General features: G+C 38.4%; 1 protein-coding gene across 1 annotated transcript; it reads left to right on the top strand.

Moving 5' to 3' along the window:
* Positions 1–1,579: 1,579 nt before the first annotated feature.
* LOC132600686 (uncharacterized) lies at positions 1,580–21,854 on the top strand. Its single transcript, XM_060314012.1, has 8 exons — positions 1,580–2,016; positions 3,232–3,322; positions 3,444–3,586; positions 18,713–18,956; positions 19,206–19,310; positions 20,031–20,213; positions 20,407–20,611; positions 21,166–21,854. The coding sequence occupies exons 1-8, from the start codon at positions 1,580–1,582 to the stop codon at positions 21,663–21,665; spliced, it is 1,908 nt and encodes a 635-aa protein (XP_060169995.1). The 3' UTR covers positions 21,666–21,854.
* Positions 21,855–22,404: the final 550 nt, after the last annotated feature.

The following is a 22,404-nucleotide window of genomic DNA, read 5'->3' as shown; positions in this document are numbered from 1 at the left end:
TAAACGAAATCAATGCAAGACTAACCAAAATTAAAAAAGAAAGAAAACCCGTCCAATTCAATTCATAGAGATATTATGTTATGAAAATGTATTCAATCAATTATAAATTCCAATAAAAACTGAGTAATGATTCAGTTAACATTTTCACTTAAATAGGTGCCGAAAGATGATGAAGATTTTCATATGTGACTTTTGAAATAAATAACACAATTATATGAACGTCAACTTAAATACATTAAAATGTATACTTCATATTTCAGCCTAGCTATGTCAACTTATGTAAACAAGTGTTGATTTTCTTTATTTTTCATCGCATTTTCAATATTAATTTTTGTATGAGTCTCATATCAAACAAATTGCATCTATTTATCTTGGACAATGAGTTTTTACATTCTCCGTGTATTTTAGCCTTTTTAATAGATTACCTGTTTTATTTTTCATTACCAATTAATCCCATTTGTTATGGATGTTTATTTGTAGATTGTAGGTATCTTAGGCGACCCGACACCGTAAAAATTCTTTTAACTTTGCTAGTATATAAAAGCTAAATTCAAGAATCCTATCTTGTAATTATCACTGAATGTAAATCGGCATTCTATGAATATATTGTGCAATCTTATATTTAAAGTATGTCTGAAAATATAATTAAATGTTTTCCTTTTAGGACTCAATCTTATCTTGGATAAAAATTATAAACATATTTTCTAGCTAAACAAATAAGGTAAAAAATCCTGCTGGTAAGGTATTTGTGTTTATCTTAAATTGATTTAATTAATCAATCTTATCACCTAACATATCCCATTCATCTTAATCATAATCACTAATTTGTAGATATCATCTCAAACACTAAAACTATCAAATACTCTATTATAAAAGGTTCATAAAAATTGCAGTATCTAAGTTAATTTGTTTTCATCTCTTTCACTTGGTATGTTTTCTTTATCATTATTTATTTATTTATTTATTATATTTATATATGAAAATAAGAATTGCAATGCTACATTTTGCATCGATTTTTGCACCGTAATCATTTGAATTGATGTTGTTTTTTCATACATAATGATATCCTTTTCATTATTTTTCTGTTCTTCTGCTTTTGACTTTGTTGTTGATCCATGTATTAGTATTATTATGAGTCATCTGCAACAAAGAAATTCTATTAGTAGATAAAACTCGAAATCTTTTTTTGGTTGTTATTTTAGTGTATAAAGGTGTGAAAAGAAAATTATGCGATCAGCAAATTTTATCTGTAATTAGTTATGTAAAGTGCATAATTGTTTTAAAAATCCATTCAATACTTGAAAACGACCCTAGAGTTCTATTATCCACGCTTAATTTTACATGTAATTATCTTATAAATGGCTTTATTGATTTGCATGTGAACATATTTTGTTACAGATGATCAGTGCATAGATTCTTTTTTTTTTTTGTCGCTTTAGTGTAACAATATGAATTTTAATTTATGATTATCATAATATACAACCAATTAATTCTCATCATAGAGATTTATCTATAATTACATATTGTATTCCTAAAATTTTGTCTATTTACAGGAATTCAACAAGTTAAGTGACCAATCATGAAATCAAGAATTGCAATCCCTATATTGGGACTTGTGCTACTATTCTCTGCATGGGAAACATGCATTGCACAAGAAAGAGATTACTTGCTCTACAAGGATCCCAACAAGCCAATAAACGCACGAGTTAGGGATCTAATGAGTCGGATGACGTTAGCTGAGAAAATTGGACAAATGACACAGCTCGACCGTAAGGTTCTAACAGCGGATATCATGAAAGATTACGGGATTGGGAGCGTGTTGAGCGGTGGTGGAAGTGTGCCAAAATCTCAAGCGACAGCCAGGGAATGGGTTGATATGGTGAATGAATTTCAAAAAGGGGCATTGTCTAGTAGGCTTGGGATACCTATGATTTATGGGATTGATGCTGTTCATGGACATAATAATGTTTATAAGGCTACTATTTTTCCTCATAATGTCGGCCTTGGTGCCACTAGGTAAGTTTTCTTGATCTTTAAAATTGTTTCAACTTTTATATACTGAATTTTAAAGATAATTATAAGTAATTATTCATAATAATTAGTAACTTGAAAAGTAGGATGAGTTATAACCTATTAGGTTAGGAGTGCCTTTTTACGTAGATAGATGGATAAATGAATTATGTATTTGTATGATGAATTCTTTTGATTTTTTTTTTTTTTTTGTGCGTTTACTCTTTTACTTTTTGACTTTTTTTTTTAAGTGAAAAAACCTGTCTTATCAGTTGCATTTCGTTTTCTTTTTCTTTTTTGGTTAGAATTTTGCTTCCTATGACTGAAGAGTCGAGGCTCTACTTTTGTTGTTTTTTGTCACATAAAATAATTACTCTTCTTTTCGACCAATTTTTTTTTTTTTTTTTTCAAAATTTTGTTGTTTTAGCATTCTTGCTAAAGATCATGTAGAAGAATAAGCGTAGTAAGAAGCATCACTATATGCAGGGGCGGATCCACATCATTGGATGTGAGTTCACGGAAACCCACAACTTTTATCCGAACTTTATATTTATAATGTGAAACCTTCAAATATATAAGAAATTTAAGCTGAGAACCCATTAGCAACAGACACTGCTAGCTGGGAACCCACAAACTTCAAATTTTGAATCCGCCTCTGACTATATGCATTTATATTATGACGATGGCTTGTTTGCTTTTAAGATATGACAACATTTCTCCCAAAAAGATAATAATGGTTTTAAATATGAAGCCCAATAACAATACTGTTTCTTAGAAAATGCAACAATTGAACAATGTTAGAAAATCATAATATACAATATATAGATTGAAGTAAGAAATTAAAGATTTAACAAGACCACCGCGTAGCCCTCAATCTCCGACAACTCATCCAACACGACGGCTTTCTCTGCCTCATTAACCTCGAAAAGGGTGGTGTTAAGACCCAACTCTTGCAGCAAATGCTTCAACACAAGGCACATACAGCACCCCCGCATGGCTACAACAACAACCGCATTTTTCTCTATCAGCTTGATAACACTCGCATGACCATTCACGTTGTTGTTGTTAGTCTAACTGATTCATTTTGTTCTAGGAAAAAAAAAACTAAGAATTTATTTACATCAGCAAGTGTCACCAAATTAATGTCATGTATTTATAAAATGATTTATTTTTCTCAAATTACATAATAATTTGCTTTTTGTTTCCTTTCAAATTTTGCAGAGATCCAGACCTTGTGAAAAGAATTGGTGCAGCAACTGCTCTTGAAGTTAGAGCTACTGGCATTCCTTATGTTTTTGCTCCATGCATTGCGGTATAATTTAATATATTATAGTAGGTTAAAATTGTCATTAAGTCTTATTGATATTATAATAATAATAATTTGTGTAATAAATTACCTTATGAATGATCTGATTGTACGAATATTTTTACAGGTATGCAGAGACCCAAGATGGGGTAGGTGCTATGAAAGTTATAGTGAGGATCCACAAATTGTGAAACAAATGACTGAAATTATACCTGGTTTACAAGGTGATATACCTCCTCATAAAGCAGGCATTCCTTATGTTGGTGGAAAGTAAGTTAATTTACATTTATATCCATTATATTTTTTGGGATCATAACATATTTCAGTCCCATTATTTTTTAAAAAATATTCTCCTGCCTAGTCGTAATAAATTATAGTAGTTGCCAGTGAATATCAAATGTATAACAGGTATATGATCAGTTATTATACATTAGTTATACGCTGCATACAAGTTGTAACTAGTAGTAAAAGATTATGGTTTATCTGAACCACTTCACAGTAAATTTTCTCCTGCTTAGTGTAATATATTGTATTTGGAGCGTCGAGTGTCTGGACATCCTCCCCAATCAGCATCTGTATATGATAGTAGTGACTGTAGAGAGGTTTTGTATAAATGTGTACCAAATTCAATCGTACCTCGAATGTAATGCAAAATGCGTTTTAAAGCTTCCATATGCTCGACTTTAGGATCATGCATAAACAAGCAAACCTGTTGTATGTTGTACTACGTACGATATGTCTGGCCGAGTAAATGTCAAGTATTGCAAAGCACCTGCCAGACGACGATACTTCGGGGTCTTCATACGGGGCGCTCGAAGTAGCGCTGAGTTTGCCCTTTGTATCAACTGGTGTGGGGAAAGGCTTACATTGTGACATGCCTGCTCTGTCAAGAATATCCTCTGCATAAGAACTCTGAGACATGAATAGGCTATTTTTTTCCCGGGAGACGACAATCCCCAAAAAATAGCTCAACGGACCCAAGTCTTTCATTGCAAATTCCGTAACTAACTTGGACATAATACCTAGTCTGAGAGAATCTGAAGATGCAGTTAGAATAATATCATCCACATATAACAAAATGTAAGCAGTATCTTTTCCACGATAGTAAGTGAAGAGAGAGTTGTCAGATGTGCTATGCGAGAAACCAATGGTTGCCCCATATTCAGCAAAACATTGATACCATGCCCGTGGTGCCTGTTTCAAGCCATAAAGAGACTTACGCAAGAGACAAACATGGTCAGGACGAGCCGGATCCCGGAATCCCAAAGGCTGATACATATAGACGGTCTCATTCAAGTTGCCATGTAAGAAAGCATTCTTTACATCAAATTGGTGAATGGGCCAAGAGTGAGATAAAGCAATAGTAAGAACCGCATGGATAGTTTCCGGTTTGACAACCAGACTGAAAGTCTCGTCACAATCAACACCTTCCCGTTGAGACCTGCCATCACCTACAAGACGGGCTTTATGCCTCTCAAAAGAACCATCAGATTTCTTTTTATGCCGAAAAATCCATAAAGACCGAATAATATTAGCATTGGAAGGATGAGGGACCAACTCCCAAGTCTTACTATCAATAAGAGCATTATATTCATCTTGCATAGCATTTTTCCAATTCGGGTTATTAAGTGCACCAACTGGATTCCGGGGAATAAGGGAGATGGAGTTGTTGGTGGCACTTAAGGCTTGATTATGGTATTTCACGTTCGGCTTAAATATCCCATGTTGACTACATGTATGTCACGCCCCGAACCATGGCCTGGACGTAACACGGCACTCGGTGCCTGACTGGATGTGACCGAGCGAACCACATGGCTTGCTGAATCATCATGATACATAACATATGCGGAATATAACGTGAATGCATAATGAGCCTTTATAAAACATGGTAAGTCATAATACTTACTAAAATACTTGTTTAAGCATGAGTGAGCCAAAATGGCTATACGACTCCAAATGTCTGACATGACATAACTGACTTGTCTAGTCTATGAAACCTCTATCATGAGTCTGACTGAAAAACGTATTTACTGGGACAAGGCCCCCAGCATACCTTTAGATGCAAAACTAAATAGAGAAATACAATGTTTAAACCCCGAATGAGATGGGGCTCACCAATAAGCTGGTACGAGCAAATCCTAATGATCAGAAGCGTCGTCCTGTAAATCCGTACCTGCATCGTGAAATACAAGCCCCCGGGCAATAAAAAGGGGACGTCAGCACATTGAATGTACTGGTATGTAAAACAACCAGAAGAAACAACATGGGACATGAAATATCATGATAAGAGCTGAAACTGAAAACTTGGACATGAACATGAACATGAGCATGAGTACATATACATATATAACATGAGTAAAACATGATAAGTAGGGAGAGCATTTCAAAAACCGACAACATGATATCACCACGTGGATACGTGGAGTCTGGTACCTCGCCGGACCAGCAGAGCCCCTATACCTTGCCAGGGTATAAGGTAATAACGTACCTGATGGAACCATTCAGTGTGAAATTAAGGTATCGTCCTAACTGGGCGGAGCGATCCTTGTCCTATGGTGGCTACATAGTTTCAGGCTATCTGAGCCTTCTCGGTAATTCGTGCAACTCCCAAAAACATGAACATAATATATTTGGCTAAGAAGCCCATGACTTTCGTGAATTTACTTGTACTTGTCTTGGAATCATGATTTCACGAAATAACTTGTAAACATGGTTTCATGAAATAACTTATAAACATGTACTTGATCATGAGAAATACGATAGTTCATGATCATATATTTGTAATTGACTTGAAAACATGCTTGTAATTTGTAAAATAAAATTTACAAATTTCATATGAATATAATGAGAACACATGAGGAAGAATTCATGATTCATGGATTAAGCTAGGAATCCTAATGTCCGTAATGGAAGATTAGGAATACAATAACGAACAGAGATACGAAATTCATGTACATACATACATAATTACGGGCTACCAATATGTTGGGTTTAATGCCCTAGGATTTGAACTTCATAGATTTTATGAAACGGATCATGGGGAAGAACGTAGAGGTTCCCACATGTGGATGGAAGTTCTACATACCTTAACCTCCCGCTTTTGAGCGTATCACAATGTCTTTCAATCCCTTCAACTTCAATCTATAGCAATACAAGTCATAGGGACTCTATATTAGCAACAATATCCATGCTTTGTTCAGCTAAGCATTTTATCAAACACTTGGTGGGCATGAAGCTCCACAACCTTCATTAATGGTGTTTTCTTCCCCCAATCCCCATTCTATTACTTCTAGCTGATTCTACAATCTCAATTAGATGTAATTGACATCATTCTTCATCACCCATATGAATACAACAATCCCAAGTCAACAATCCAAAAACCCTAGCATAGTTCATATAATTCTCTTTATCAAACCCATTTACTATTCTCCCAAGAACTTATCAACACTTTAATCATCATGAAACATCATAAAACTTACCTTGGTTATTGTAGGAATAAGCCTTGAGTTGAAATACTTCACTTGAACAAAACCCTAGTTCCACCTTCTATGGAGTTTCTTGACTTGCATGGATTTGATGTGTTTCTCACACTTAGTTTTGTGGATTGATGAAGTGGATCTTTTGTTTCACTTGGATTCTTGCATATGGAGTGTTTGGATGACTCTAGAGAACCCTTGAGTCGTGTAGGAGAAATGGGAATGAAAAAAATGGGTTTGGGTCTCTTATTAACATCTTAAAATCTGACCCATCGGGCAATTCTACGCCCATTTTTACGTTCCGTATAATGGTTTTACGGACCGTATAACTCACCGTAAAACCATTTCAGTGATTTGGACATTCTGTGCTCATTTTACGGTGGGTTTTACGTCCCGTATAATGGTTTTACGGTCCGTATAACTTACCGTAAAACCATTCCAGTGATTTGGACATTCTGTGCTCATTTTACGGTGGTCTGAGTCAATTTTACGGACCGTATAATTGAACCGTAAAATTGCCCAGCAAAATATGGTTTTCTGTGACCATTTTACGCTGGCTTGAGTCAATTTTACGGACCGTATAATTGTTTTACGGACCGTAAAATTGAACCGTAAAATTGACCCTCAAAATATCATTCTCTGTGACCATTTGACGGACCGTATAAATGTTTTACGGACCGTCAAAATGTTATACGGACCGTCAAATGGTCCGTCAAAATTCTCTGCTCGGACAGTCTGTCGTATAATGGGAATAACTCTTTGCACGGATGTCCGTTTGAGGCCCATAATATACCGTTGGAAAGCTATTTCAAGGGGCTACAACTTTCATCAAGGAAGTTTTCCCAAAATCCAAATTAATAGAGGGGTTATGGTCGTTGGAAGTAAGACCTTCCATAAACTCACTTGCAAACATGCCCCGTAGAGTGGCTTCCAACTTTTCTTTGCTCAAAGACATTTCTTATGACTTAATTGGTTTTCAAAACACTTCCTATAACCCTCATATTGGTTCCATTATATTATCATCTTATGAGTCAAACTTTTCGTCCGAAGTTACGAGGTGTTACAATATCTCCCCCTTGGGATCATTCGTCCTCGAATGATAACCATTCGGGATTCTACAAAAATTTCGCCAGAGTTTCCCCTGTAATAAGGCACTACCAACCTGTCACAACAACCCATAATATCATTGCCTCACAGGGCTACATCACAATAGCATTATAAATTGGCCACACACGACCAATAGCATGAATAGAAAGCTTACATACCTCAAAATCTTGGTGCTTCATCATAAATCTCTTCTGCAGGCTGAAACAAGTGCAGGTACCTAGATTTCATATCCTCCTTGGCTTCCCATGTAGCTTCCTCAACTTTCTAACTCCTCCACAGGACTTTCACTGATGCTACTTCCTTAGTCCTCAACTTGCGAACTTGACGATCAAGAATGGCTACGGGGATCTCCTCATAGGTGAGGCCATCCTTAACTGTTATAGTATTAGCAGGTATAACCAACGATGGGTCTCCTACACACTTCCTCAACATGGATACATGAAACACTGGGTGAACAACAGCCAAATCTTGTGGCAACTCAAGTTCATAAGCTACTAAACCAACCTTTCGTAGAATTCTGTAAGGTCCAATATATCTGGGACTAAGCTTCCCTTTCTTGCCAAATCTCATAACACCCTTCATGGGTGAGACTTTAAGGAACACCCAATCATCAACTGAAAATTTTAAATCCCTTCGTCTCACATCTGTATTAGACTTCTGGCGACTCTGAGCTGTTTTCAAACGCTCCTGTATTAACTTGACTTTCTCCATGGCTTGATAAACCAAATCTGGTCCTAACAACTCTGCTTCACCTACTTCAAACCAACCAATTGGTGATCTGCATCTTCGCCCATACAGAGCTTCAAATGGGGCCATCCCAATACTAGCATGATAACTGTTATTATATGAAAACTCAATGAGTGGTAAGTGATCATCCCAATTACCTTTGAAATCCAAGACACATGCTCTCAACATATCCTCCAGAGTCTGAATAGTACGCTCTGCCTGGCCATCTGTTTGTGGATGAAAAGCTGTGCTGAGGTTCACCTTGGTACCCAATCCTTTCTGAAAGGATTTCCAGAAATTTGCTGTAAACTGAGCACCACGATCTGAAATAATGGACACTGGTGTCCCATGCAATCTGACAATCTCATTAACATATAGTTTGGCATAATCTTCTGCTGAATATGTGGTCTTGACTGGCAAAAAGTGTGCTGACTTAGTAAGCCGGTCAACGATCACCCAAATAGAGTCATGTCTCTTAGCTGAACGAGGTAAACCTGATACAAAATCCATATTTATCATTTCCCATTTCCAAACCGGAATATCAATATTCTGAGCCAAGCCACCAGGCCTCTGGTGTTCGGCTTTCACCTGCTGACAATTCGGGCACTTAGCTACAAAATTTGCCACATTCTTCTTCATATCGTTCCACCAGTAAATCTCCTTGAGATCATGATACATCTTAGTGGAACCTGGGTGAATGGAATACCTGGAATTGTGAGCTTCTGACAAGATTCTCTCTCTGAGTCCATCTACATCTGGGACACATAATCTGCCTTGGTACCTCAAGGTACCATCATCTCCCCCTTGTTCAAAAGCCGTCGTCTTATGCTTGTGAATCCCCTCTTTCAGCTGCAACAAGTAGGGATCATTAAACTGTTTCTGCTTGACTTCAACGACTAAAGAGGAAAGAGCACTATTCTGAACAACCACACCACCATCCTCGGAGTCCAAAAGTCAAACTCCAAGATTGGCCAAACGGTGAACTTCCTTTGTCATAACTCTCTTATTCACGTCCACATGGGCTAAACTTCCCATGGAATGCCGACTAAGAGCATCAACTACAACATTCGCTTTTCCCGGATGATAAAGAATATCCACATCATAATCCTTAAGTAATTCGAGCCATCTCCTCTGTCTAAGATTTAGCTCCCTTTGCTTGAAGATATACTGCAGGATTTTATGATCTGTACAAATATCAACGTGCACCCCATACAAATAATGTCGCCATATCTTAAGCGCAAACACTACAGCTGCCAATTCTAAGTCATGAGTCGGGTAATTTCTTTCGTGAACCTTGAGCTGACGAGATGCATAAGCTACAACTTTACCATGCTGCATTAAGACACATCCGAGACCAACTCCCGAAGCGTCACAATAAACCACGAATCCTTCGGTTCCCTCTGGCAAGGTCAAAACTGGAGCAGAAGTCAATCTCTTCTTCAACTCTTCAAAGCTTCTCTCACAAGCATCTGACCATTGGAACTTAACTTTCTTCCGTGTCAGCTTAGTCAATGGAGCAGAGATAGAAGAAAATCCTTCTACAAAGCGTCGATAATAGCCTGCCAGACCCAAGAAACTTCTTATATCAGAAACTGAGGTGGGTCTGGGCCAACTCTTTACGGCGTCAATCTTTTGAGAATCAACTTTAACTCCTTCACCCGAGATCACATGGCCTAAGAATGCCACTGATTTAAGCCAAAACTCACACTTTGAGAATTTTGCAAAAAGCTCACGATCTTTAAGAGTCTGCAACACTATTCTGAGATGTTCTGCATGCTCGGCCTCATTACGGGAATACACCAAAATATCGTCAATAAAGACAATGACGAATAAATCGAGATAAGGCTTGAAGACCCTGTTCATAAGATCCATGAAAGCAGCTGGCGCATTTGTCAACCCAAATGACATAACAAGAAATTCAAAATGGCCATAACGGGTCCTGAAATCTGTCTTGGGAATATCAGCTTCCTTAACTTTCAACTGATGATAGCCTGTTCTGAGGTCAATCTTTGAATAACATTGGGCGCCTTGCAGCTGATCAAATAAGTCATCGATTCTAGGAAGAGGGTACCTGTTCTTAATGGTGACCTTGTTCAGCTGACGGTAATCTATACACATACGTAAAGAACCATCCTTCTTTCGGACAAATAAGACTGGTGCACCCCAAGGTGAAACACTAGGCCTAATAAACCCCTTATCAAGTAGATCTTTCAACTGGGCTTTTAACTCTTTTAACTCTGCTGGAGCCATTCTGTATGGCGGAATAGATATCGGATGAGTATCGGGAAGTAAATCAATTCCAAACTCAATCTCCCTGTCAGGAGGGACTCCTGGAAGATCTTCGGGAAAGACCTCTGGAAATTCATTTACAACTGGTACAGATTGAAGAGTTGGAGTCTGAGCATCTGAATCCTTGACTCGAACTAGGTGGTAGATATAGCCTTTGGAAATCATTTTTCTAGCTTTTAGGTAAGAAATGAATCTACCCCTGGGTACTACTGAATTACCCTTCCATTCTATGACTGGCTCATTAGGAAACTCGAATCTTACCACCTTAGTTCTACAACATACTGTGGCATAACATGAAGCTAACCAATCCATACCCATGATCACATCGAAGTCTACCATTCCTAATTCTGCTAAATCAGCTATGGTTCTGCGGTGATAGACTAAAACTGGGCAGCCCCTATACATATGTCTAACTGTGAGTGATTCCCCAACGGGGGTGGACACTTCAAAGGGTTAACACAATTTTTCAGGTTCAATACCAAATTTCTTAGCAACAAAAGGGGTTACATAAGATAGAGTGGATCCTGGGTCAATAAGGGCATATACATCGAAAGTGAAAACTGTTAGAGTACCTGTAACAACATCTGCTCTAGCTTCTGTATCCTGACGGCCTGTCAATGCATACATGCGGTTTCGCCCCCCGCTTGTGTTCCCAGACCTAGCTGCATTGTTCCCCTGCTGGGCCTGATTATTACGAGGGACTGCTGAGTTTATGGATGGCGTCATATTACCTCCAGTACCCTGCCTGGTTGATGGACAGTCTTTTTGAAAATGGCCCTTCTGGCCACATTTAAAACAGGCATCTGTACCCGCACGACAATTACCTAAGTGTCTCTTGTTACACTTGCCGCACATCGGATGAGTATAAGTCGACTGACCCCCACTAGTTTGAGAGTACGAGCTTGATGGCCTAAAATTCTGCCTCTTATCATTGCGGAACTTAGGAGGTGGGGCACTTGCTGTGGACGGAGCAGGTGCTGCTGACCTGTTCTTAAAGAAGTTCCTATTTCGGTTCCCGCTGAACTGTCCGGTAGATTTGACCCTCTTGTTGAACTCCTTGTCTTTCTCTTTTTGTAGGGCTTCTTCCTCCTTTATCCTTGTCTCCTTGCCCTGCACAAAAGCAACCATCTTGGAAATAGTCATGGTCCCATTTTGTGCAACAATATTGGCTCCATCATACAAATGGGAATCAAGACCTCCCACGAATCTTCTCACTCTTGCCCTCATATCAGGTACCATGTGTGGGGCATGCTTTGCCAGACTAACGAATTCCAAATAGTATTCTTGAACTGGCCTGCCATTTTGCTTAAGTTTCAGGAACTGTTCGGCCTTAGCCTCTCTGAGCTCTATTGGCATAAAGTGGTCTAGAAATGCGCTAGCAAATTCATCCCATGTAGCATCAGGTGCACTCTCACCTCGGGACAATTCCCAAGATTCATACCACGTGTTAGCAATGCCCTATAATTGATGAGCTCCAAAAGTAGCTGCTTCGGTTTCGGTAACTGTCATAATCCTGAAGATCTTTTGGAGAGCGTCAATATAGTCCTGAGGATCTTCATCCTTTTTCGTTCCCGTGAATACTGGGGGATTCATTCTGAGAAAGTCCTTCGCCTTAGAAGACTCTCCATTACCTCCTGAACTTGACCCAGCTTCCTGACGTTGGGCCTGAGCTGCTACCAGCTGGGTGAGCATGTTGATAGCACTCCTAACATCCCTGTCTGAAGCATTAGGAGGTATAACAGTAGAGGCGGTGGGAGCTGTTGCCTGAGTCGGAACAGTATCTTCGTGAGTTACTTCGGCAGCGGCCCTTTGGCTGGTGGCTGTGTTTTTCTTCTTGTAAGTTCTTTTGTAAGGCATTTTCTGAAAACACGTACACGCACGAATTAGGAAATCATCCTAAAAAAAAAAAAATACTGCTCTAACTGCACGATCTAGATTATGAAAGAAATGAGACAATCCTGAATGTCTTGGTGGTCAACTGTTTATATGTGTGGGGCCCTCACACATATAAAAGAGACCCCACTAGACACGGTTTCATAGACTCCCTAAAGATCCTTGAACCTAGGCTCTGATACCAAGCTTTGTCACGCCCCGAACCATGGCCTGGACGTAACACGGCACTCGGTGCCTGACTGGATGTGACCGAGCGAACCACATGGCTTGCTGAATCATCATGATACATAACATATGCGGAATATAACGTGAATGCATAATGAGCCTTTATAAAACATGGTAAGTCATAATACTTACTAAAATACTTGTTTAAGCATGAGTGAGCCAAAATGGCTATACGACTCCAAATGTCTGACATGACATAACTGACTTGTCTAGTCTATGAAACCTCTATCATGAGTCTGACTGAAAAACGTATTTACTGGGACAAGGCCCCCAGCATACCTTTAGATGCAAAACTAAATAGAGAAATACAATGTTTAAACCCCGAATGAGATGGGGCTCACCAATAAGCTGGTACGAGCAAATCCTAATGATCAGAAGCGTCGTCCTGTAAATCCGTACCTGCATCGTGAAATACAAGCCCCCGGGCAATAAAAAGGGGACGTCAGCACATTGAATGTACTGGTATGTAAAACAACCAGAAGAAACAACATGGGACATGAAATATCATGATAAGAGCTGAAACTGAAAACTTGGACATGAACATGAACATGAGCATGAGTACATATACATATATAACATGAGTAAAACATGATAAGTAGGGAGAGCATTTCATAAACCGACAACATGATATCACCACGTGGATACGTGGAGTCTGGTACCTCGCCGGACCAGCAGAGCCCCTATACCTTGCCAGGGTATAAGGTAATAACGTACCTGATGGGACCATTTAGTGTGACATTAAGGTATCGTCCTAACTGGGCGGAGCGATCCTTGTCCTATGGTGGCTACATAGTTTCAGGCTATCTGAGCCTTCTCGGTAATTCGTGCAACTCCCAAAAACATGAACATAATATATTTGGCTAAGAAGCCCATGACTTTCGTGAATTTACTTGTACTTGTCTTGGAATCATGATTTCACGAAATAACTTGTAAACATGGTTTCATGAAATAACTTAAAAACATGTACTTTATCATGAGAAATACGATAGTTCATGATCATATATTTGTAATTGACTTGAAAACATGCTTGTAATTTGTAAAATAAAATTTACAAATTTCATATGAATATAATGAGAACACATGAGGAAGAATTCATGATTCATGGATTAAGCTAGGAATCCTAATGTCCGTAATGGAAGATTAGGAATACAATAACGAACAGAGATACGAAATTCATGTGCATACATACATAATTACGGGCTACCAATATGTTGGGTTTAATGCCCTAGGATTTGAACTTCATAGATTTTATGAAACGGATCATGGGGAAGAACGTAGAGGTTCCCACATGTGGATGGAAGTTCTACATACCTTAACCTCCCGCTTTTGAGCGTATCACAATGTCTTTCAATCCCTTCAACTTCAATCTATAGCAATACAAGTCATAGGGATTCTATATTAGCAACAATATCCATGTTTTGTTCATCTAAGCATTTTATCAAACACTTGGTGGGCATGAAGCTCCACAACCTTCATTAATGGTGTTTTCTTCCCCCAATCCCCATTCTATTACTTCTAGCTGATTCTACAATCTCAATTAGATGTAATTGACATCATTCTTCATCACCCATATGAATACAACAATCCCAAGTCAACAATCCAAAAACCCTAGCATAGTTCATATAATTCTCTTTATCAAACCCATTTACTATTCTCCCAAGAACTTATCAACACTTTAATCATCATGAAACATCATAAAACTTACCTTGGTTATTGTAGGAATAAGCCTTGAGTTAAAATACTTCACTTGAACAAAACCCTAGTTCCACCTTCTATGGAGTTTCTTGACTTGAATGGATTTGATGTGTTTCTCACACTTAGTTTTGTGGATTGATGAAGTGGATCTTTTGTTTCACTTGGATTCTTGCATATGGAGTGTTTGGATGACTCTAGAGAACCCTTGAGTCGTGTAGGAGAAATGGGAATGAAAAAAATGGGTTTGGGTCTCTTATTAACATCTTAAAATCTGACCCATCGGGCAATTCTACGCCCATTTTTACGTTCCGTATAATGGTTTTACGGACCGTATAACTCACCGTAAAACCATTTCAGTGATTTGGACATTCTGTGCTCATTTTACGGTGGGTTTTACGTCCCGTATAATGGTTTTACGGTCCGTATAACTTACCGTAAAACCATTCCAGTGATTTGGACATTCTGTGCTCATTTTACGGTGGTCTGAGTCAATTTTACGGACCGTATAATTTTTTACGGACCGTATAATTGAACTGTAAAATTGCCCAGCAAAATATGGTTTTCTGTGACCATTTTACGCTGGCTTGAGTCAATTTTACGGACCGTATAATTGTTTTACGGACCGTAAAATTGAACCGTAAAATTGACCCTCAAAATATCATTCTCTGTGACCATTTGACGGACCGTATAAATGTTTTACGGACCGTCAAAATGTTATACGGACCGTCAAATGGTCCGTCAAAATTCTCTGCTCGGACAGTCTGTCGTATAATGGGAATAACTCTTTGCACGGATGTCCGTTTGAGGCCCATAATATACCGTTGGAAAGCTATTTCAAGTGGCTACAACTTTCATCAAGGAAGTTTTCCCAAAATCCAAATTAATAGAGGGGTTATGGTCATGCAACAAATGTATTCTTAATGGAGAATTATCATCACCCAAAAACTCATATGAGGTAGGAGTTGGATTATTTATTTGTGAAAATGGAAAAGAGTTTTCATCAAACCACACATGTCGGGCTATGATTATTTTTCGGCTCGAGAAATCATAGCATTTGTACCCCCGATGATTGGAAGGATACCCTAGGAAAGCACACAGAGTGGACCTAGATTGTAGCTTATGAATTTGTGTGGAAGGGAAGAGAGGAAAGCATAGACAACCAAAAACTCGGAGATGAGAGTAGGATGGATTCTTTTGATAAAGAATCTGAGTGGGTGTCTTATATGCTAAGATTTTAGAAGGGAGAATATTGTGTAGGTACGTTGCCATGGCCAAAGCGTGATGCCAATAGGAGGGGGGGGGGGGGCATAGATGCATGGGCAAGGAGTGTACGAACCATGTTGTTTATGGATTTAATTTTCCGTTCCGCCTTACCATTTTGGGGTGAAGTGTGCGGACAATAAAATCGAAAAAGCATCCCGTTTTGTTCACAAAATTTATGAAAAGGACCATTATCAAATTCACGCCCGTTGTCACATTGAAAAGTTTTGATTTCTTTTTCAAATTGAGTGCGAATGAAAATCCGGAAAGACAAGAAACAATCATAAACTTGAGACTTTGTTTTGATGGGAAAAGTCCAAATAAAATTAGTATAATTGTCAAGAAATAAAACATAATATATGTGACCGGAAGAGCTAAGAACAGGTGTAGTCCATAAATCACTGTGAACAATGTCAAAGGGCATAGTAGTAGTTGAAAGAGAGTCATAAAAAGACATTTTAATTAATTTCCCCAAAGGATAAGAATGACAAACATTGTTTCGAGCCTTATTACATTCAATCAAATTACTACTACGTAAAGAACTAAGAATTACATCCCCCGGATGACCCAAACGGGAGTGCCAAATATGAGGAGAGATGACGGTAAAAGCAGATGGTGCGGAGGACGAAATGGCTCGATAATTTTTGAAGAATGGATAAAGATCACCCGAACTCTCACATCTCATGAGTTTGCTCCCTGTCCGTAAATCCTTCACAAAAAAACCAATAGGATCAAATTCAACAGAAACCATATTATCGATAGTAAATTTATGAACGGAAATAAGGTTTTTGATGAGTTTAGGTGCATGTAAAACATTTTTCAGGTTTAGGGAGGGATTGAATTGAAGGGAAGTATGACCATAACCACGAATCGGAATCATGGTATGAGCAAAAACAATGGCATTATTGTTGGTCATGTGAGATGTGGCTCCGGTGTCCATGTATCAATTGTTGTCATCGGGCGTATTCAAGGACATTGTATGCATAGCCTGATCAATATCCGTGGGCACATACCCACTATGTGATGGCGGGGCTGCTGAATAGAACGACTGGGGAGGGCGAGCACCGAGAATGCCCTGCTGTGACTGGGCTGGGCGTGGCTGCGGCCAGCCTGTGGTGGGGTAGGGACACGGTGGGGTGGCCCACGGCTGTGGCCCCCAAGCAGCCCAAGGGGGGAAAAACCAAGGCTGGGCAGTAGCTCCTTGGTGTTGCGACGCGGCGGGCAGATTGGTCTGGTGGTTGTTCCGGCTGCCCCCGTCGCTGTTCTGGCCATTCCCAGCACCACCGCGGTTGTTGTTGCGGTTCCCGCCGCCACGACCGCGGTTGTTCTTCTTTCCACGATTGTGAGAATTTCCTCGATTATTGGAGGTATTTTCAGAATTGTTGGGCTGCCCATTAATAGAGAAATTATGAGAATTAATATTGTGGGAAACGAGAGCAGCATTCGAACCGGATTCGTGAATGGCGTCCTCGCCATTGCTGTCTTCCTCAAGTTCGAGCATCAACCGTACAACGTCAAAGGATGGGAGAGGAGTACGGTGCTGCACCGTTGTTCGAAAAGTCTTATATTTTTCCGATAACCCACACAGAAGACGGAGCACAAGTCATTCGTCGGAAACTTTGTGGCCGACGTTGGCGAGGTTGTCTGCAAGAACCTTGAGCCTGGTGCAGTATGCTTTCACGTTCGGGAAATCCACCAATTTGGTGTTCGTGAATTTTGCATCAAGAGCAAGAGCCCTAGCCGATTTGTTGTCCTGGAAGAGATGAACAAGGCAATTCCAAGCCTCGGCTGCGGTGTCCTCTTGATGAATGATCGTGTTGAGAAGATCATTCGATATCGTACCATATATCCATTGCCGGACGATGTCATCTAGCCGTTCCCATAAAGCCTTTGCAGCAATTTTCTCGGCTGCGGTTGTTGGAGACGACACGGTGGGGGAGGCAGGAGGTAATATGTGATCAATTACCAAGTTTGCTCGACAATGGAGCTTGAAGAGGGTAGACCAGTTATTGTATTGGCTTCCTTCATAGTCAAGAACAATAGGAATACACGATTTGATATTGGTGACTGTAGTTGGAGGATGCAACTTGGACGCGTCAGCCATGGAGATGAGAAGGAAGAGGAGACGAAGGAGGTGGGCGGCTACTAGGGTTTGTAGAGACCTAGTCTGATACCATGTAAGATAATAATTGTCGTGCCTTTTCTCATTTATTCAATGGGTTAATATACATCATTTACAACGTAATTGTAGGCTACAAATTAGGAACTAATTTGACTAATTGATTCTAATATATGCTATCCTAAAATAGAAGATTACAAAATATTTTTGACTAAATATTTACATAATCTAACGGTTGCCGATGTACACGCAATGTATAACAAGTGTATAATAAGTTATTATACACAGCATACTGGCCCTAATCTATAGGAAAAATTAGAGTTTATCTGAACTCCTGGTCACTGAAATTTCTTAGTAGAGGGGTAAGGTGGTTTATCCGAACACTTTCGCTGGAAATTACACATATATACAAGGTGTTTATGTTTTTATATTTCAAATCTCCTTATTGAAAATTCTAACTTCGTCATTGACAGTTTGTTGTATAGTAAAATCCAATCCCCCACCCCCTGCCCCACCCCACACACACACCCTTTTTTCTTTAAATTGAATATGAACTTGTACAATAATTATTTCTCTTAATAAAATCATTTTTTTTTTTTTTTGTAGTGACAAAGTAGTAGCATGTGCAAAACACTTTGTTGGAGATGGTGGAACAACAAAAGGCATCAATGAGAACAACACAGTGGCTGATTGGCATACATTGTTAAGCATTCACATGCCTGGTTATTATCACTCAATCATCAAGGGAGTTTCTACTATTATGGTCTCTTATTCAAGTTTGAATGGAGTTAAGATGCATGCCAATCATGATCTTGTTACCAATTTCCTCAAGGGCACACTAAAATTCGGAGTAATTAACCATTTCACAATGCAATTTCTTTTTTTAAATTTTCATTTGATATTCAGTACCCGCTTTGAGGTCAGATTAATTTGAATTCGCTTTAGAAACGTCCACTTTGTGAGCTAAAGTGCTTCCTAATAAAGGCGACTTCATTCCTAGGTCTCGAACTTGAGACCTCTTGTTAAAGATGGACGGGTACTTACTGCTCTACCATAATCGTTGGTGATAATTGAGAACTAATTATTGGATTTCTTTTAGGGATTTGTTATCTCAGATTGGCAAGGAATTGATAGAATTACCTCACCACCTCATGCAAATTACACACACTCAGTGCTCACTGGGGTTCAAGCTGGCATTGATATGGTTAGCTTTCTAGTTTTCCCTCTGGCCCTTCTCATATGTGTTTTAAATTTTGGTATTGTATTTCTTCTGATCTTTTTCACATGTCATGTGTCTTACTTCTTTTGATCTTTTTTCATGTCATTTAAACTTTTGTTGTCATAGTTCTGATCTTTTTCAAACTTTTGGTGTTCTTCTTCTTCTGATCTTTTTCATATGTCGTTTAAAGTTTTGGTGTTGTACTTTTTCTGATCTTTTTCATATGTCGTTTAAACTTTTGATGGAGTACAGCTCCCTCTAGTCCTTTTTATATGTTGTTTAAATTTTTGGTTCTTTTTATATGGTTCAAATTTTAGGAGAGTACTCCCTCCAGTCCTTTTTATATGTCATTTAAACTTTTGCTGTGTACTGGTTAAGTAAGTCATTTGACATTTGAAGATGATCGCAAATCATATGTTTTAAGACTATTGAAATTCAAAAAATATGACATTACGATTCAAACTGTGATGAAATAATAATTAATGGCTATATGCCTCATTGAAATTATAAGGCGATTTTTTTTTTTTTTTTAAAAAAAAGACAAATGAAAGTCATATTGACGTTGCTAAAGCGATAAATATTTTGGACCAAATTTCTTTCTGTGGATAAAGTGACAGATAAAGCGGATCGAGAGAGAGTATATATAATATTAATTAGATGTTGTGAAATCTGAAATTTTCATCTGATTATTTTGTGTCTATGCAGATTATGGTCCCTTTGAACCATACGGAGTTTATTGATACATTGACCTCATTGGTGAACAATAATTTTATCCCCATGACCAAAATTGATGATGCTGTGAGGAGGATCTTGAGAGTCAAATTCACCATGGGTCTTTTTGAGAATCCTTTGGCTGATTATCGATTAGTTAATCAACTCGGAAGCCAGGTAAGTCTTGCAACAGAGCCAAAAAAAAAAAAAAAAAAAAAGACACTCTGATGCACGAAGTATCTCGTGTTGTCTGCAAATGCACGAAGCATCTCGTGTTTTCCCCAAAAAAGCCCGTGTTCACTTAGTTTTGAATAATTCTAATATTTTTTTGTTTCATTTTATGTGACACTTTTATTAATTGTGGAAACAGGCACATAGAGATTTGGCTAGAGAAGCAGTTAGAAAATCACTTGTGTTATTGAAGAATGGAGCAAATGCTGATGACCCTGTTCTTCCACTGCCTAAGAAGGCATCAAGAATATTAGTGGCTGGAAGGCATGCAAATAATTTGGGCTATCAATGTGGTGGTTGGACAATTACTTGGCAAGGAGTTGAAGGAAACAATGTCACACTTGGTATATATGTCTTACTTTCCTCTCTATTCTATTTCGAAAATAGAACGTCGACTTTCTATTTTTAGTAAGTTTTTAATTCCGACATTTTCTCATGATATATCGAAGACTGCCAGATTCAAAGGGTACTTTGGGATGTTATGTAAACCTAGTTTAAGATCACAAGATTCACAATTAAATGACTTTTCTGTTCTATTTTAAACAGAGATTTTGTGTAGAAAGAAACTACACATATTTTGCTTCCCATACTTACCTAAATTTTATGTCTTGTCAAACTAAGACACACGAAATGAACCGAAGGAGTATAGTATATGACTTCTCTGATCTATTTTATTGTATGTATGTATGTATTCATGTAAATTTTAACAAGGATTTTGTGCAGAATGCCTAATTTTTCCCTTCGCCCGACCCTAGGGGTGTTGGTCGATGGCTTGGTTCGTCCTGTTATTCTCCGTACCACTTTTCTGTTAATTTATCGTGTAAACCGAAAATCACACTTTTTTTGAACCGTTTGTTCCAGTTCGATTCCATTAATTTTCGGTACTTCATTTTTCCAGGTACTACAATCTTGGATGCTATAACAGCAAGTGTTGATCCAAGCACAGAAGTGGTGTATAGTGAGAGCCCCACAACAGAGTTTTTAGAGTCCAACAACTTCTCATATTCAATTGTGGTAGTAGGTGAGCTACCTTATGCAGAAACAGCAGGGGACAGCATGAATTTGACAATAAGTGAGGCAGGAATTGACACAATGAGCAATGTGTGTGGCAAAACAAAGTGTGTTGTGGTGCTAATTTCTGGCAGGCCATTGGTTGTGCAGCCGCATTTGAGCAATATTGATGCACTTGTTGCTGCATGGTTGCCTGGTACTGAAGGACAAGGTGTGGCTGATATGTTGTTTGGTGATTATGATTTTAGGGGCAAGTTGCCAAGAACTTGGTTCAAGACCGTGGATCAATTGCCAATGAATGTTGGTGACAAAGATTATGATCCACTTTATCCTTTTGGATTTGGGCTCACTACCAGTAAAGTCCAAGACCAAATTGCTTCTAGATGACAGAGATAGTATTGTTTATTATTTTTAGAACTAGTTTTGGTTTGATTTCCTTGATGCTTAGTTGTATTAGCAATGTTAGTCAATCTGTTTCAATCTAAGTGTCTTATTTTCCGTTTTTAGCTTCAAAAAGATAGGCGCCTTTTGATGTTTATTAAGTTTTAAATTCTAACGATCCTGTTTTAATGCTAGTGAAACTCTCTTATAATAATCAGACGGTATGTTTAGGAAGTATGTATTTTACTCTTTCCGTTTTGATTTATGTGTCTTACTTTTACTCTTTAGTCTCTTTCGGAAAAAATGTCGTATTTTCTATATTTAGTACATTTTCGTTTTTGCCTCTAGTGATTCTCCCCTTATAGAAATGATATTGTATTTTTGAAATCACACGAGTCAAGTTTGACGTTGTGTAGTATACACCTGTTAGTTTATCATAAATTTTAAATTTCTTAAATTCCATATTCATGTAGACTATTTAGGCATTGTAGAAAGGACGGAATATGAGCCTAATCGTTCTTCTCGAATGGCTCCAATACGATGTGTGTGGTAGCACAAAGTGTGTTGTGGTGCTAATATCTGGCATTTAAGGACAAGGAGTGGTTGATGTGTTATTTGGCGATTATGAGTTTAGTGAAAAGTTTTCAAGAACTTGGTTTAAGACTGGATCAATTGCCTATGAGTGTTGGTGATAAACATTATGATCCACTTTATCCTTTTGGGTTTGGGCTCACTACTAGTAAAG

The sequence above is a fragment of the Lycium barbarum genome, chromosome 6, assembly GCF_019175385.1.
Source record: "Lycium barbarum isolate Lr01 chromosome 6, ASM1917538v2, whole genome shotgun sequence".
Classification (NCBI taxonomy): Eukaryota; Viridiplantae; Streptophyta; class Magnoliopsida; order Solanales; family Solanaceae; genus Lycium; species Lycium barbarum.
Note: the sequence above shows the minus strand (reverse complement) of the source record. Positions and strands in the feature narration are given on the sequence as shown.

Bases quoted from the DNA above. Each gene is read 5' to 3' on its own strand.
- LOC132600686 (XM_060314012.1), top strand. From the start codon at position 1,580: ATGAAATCAAGAATTGCAATCCCTATATTGGGACTTGTGCTACTATTC. The intron at 3,587-18,712 runs GTAAGTTAATTT...TTTTTTTTGTAG, and splicing joins ATTCCTTATGTTGGTGGAAA to TGACAAAGTAGTAGCATGTG. The intron at 20,214-20,406 runs GTAAGTCTTGCA...TTGTGGAAACAG, and splicing joins TTAATCAACTCGGAAGCCAG to GCACATAGAGATTTGGCTAG.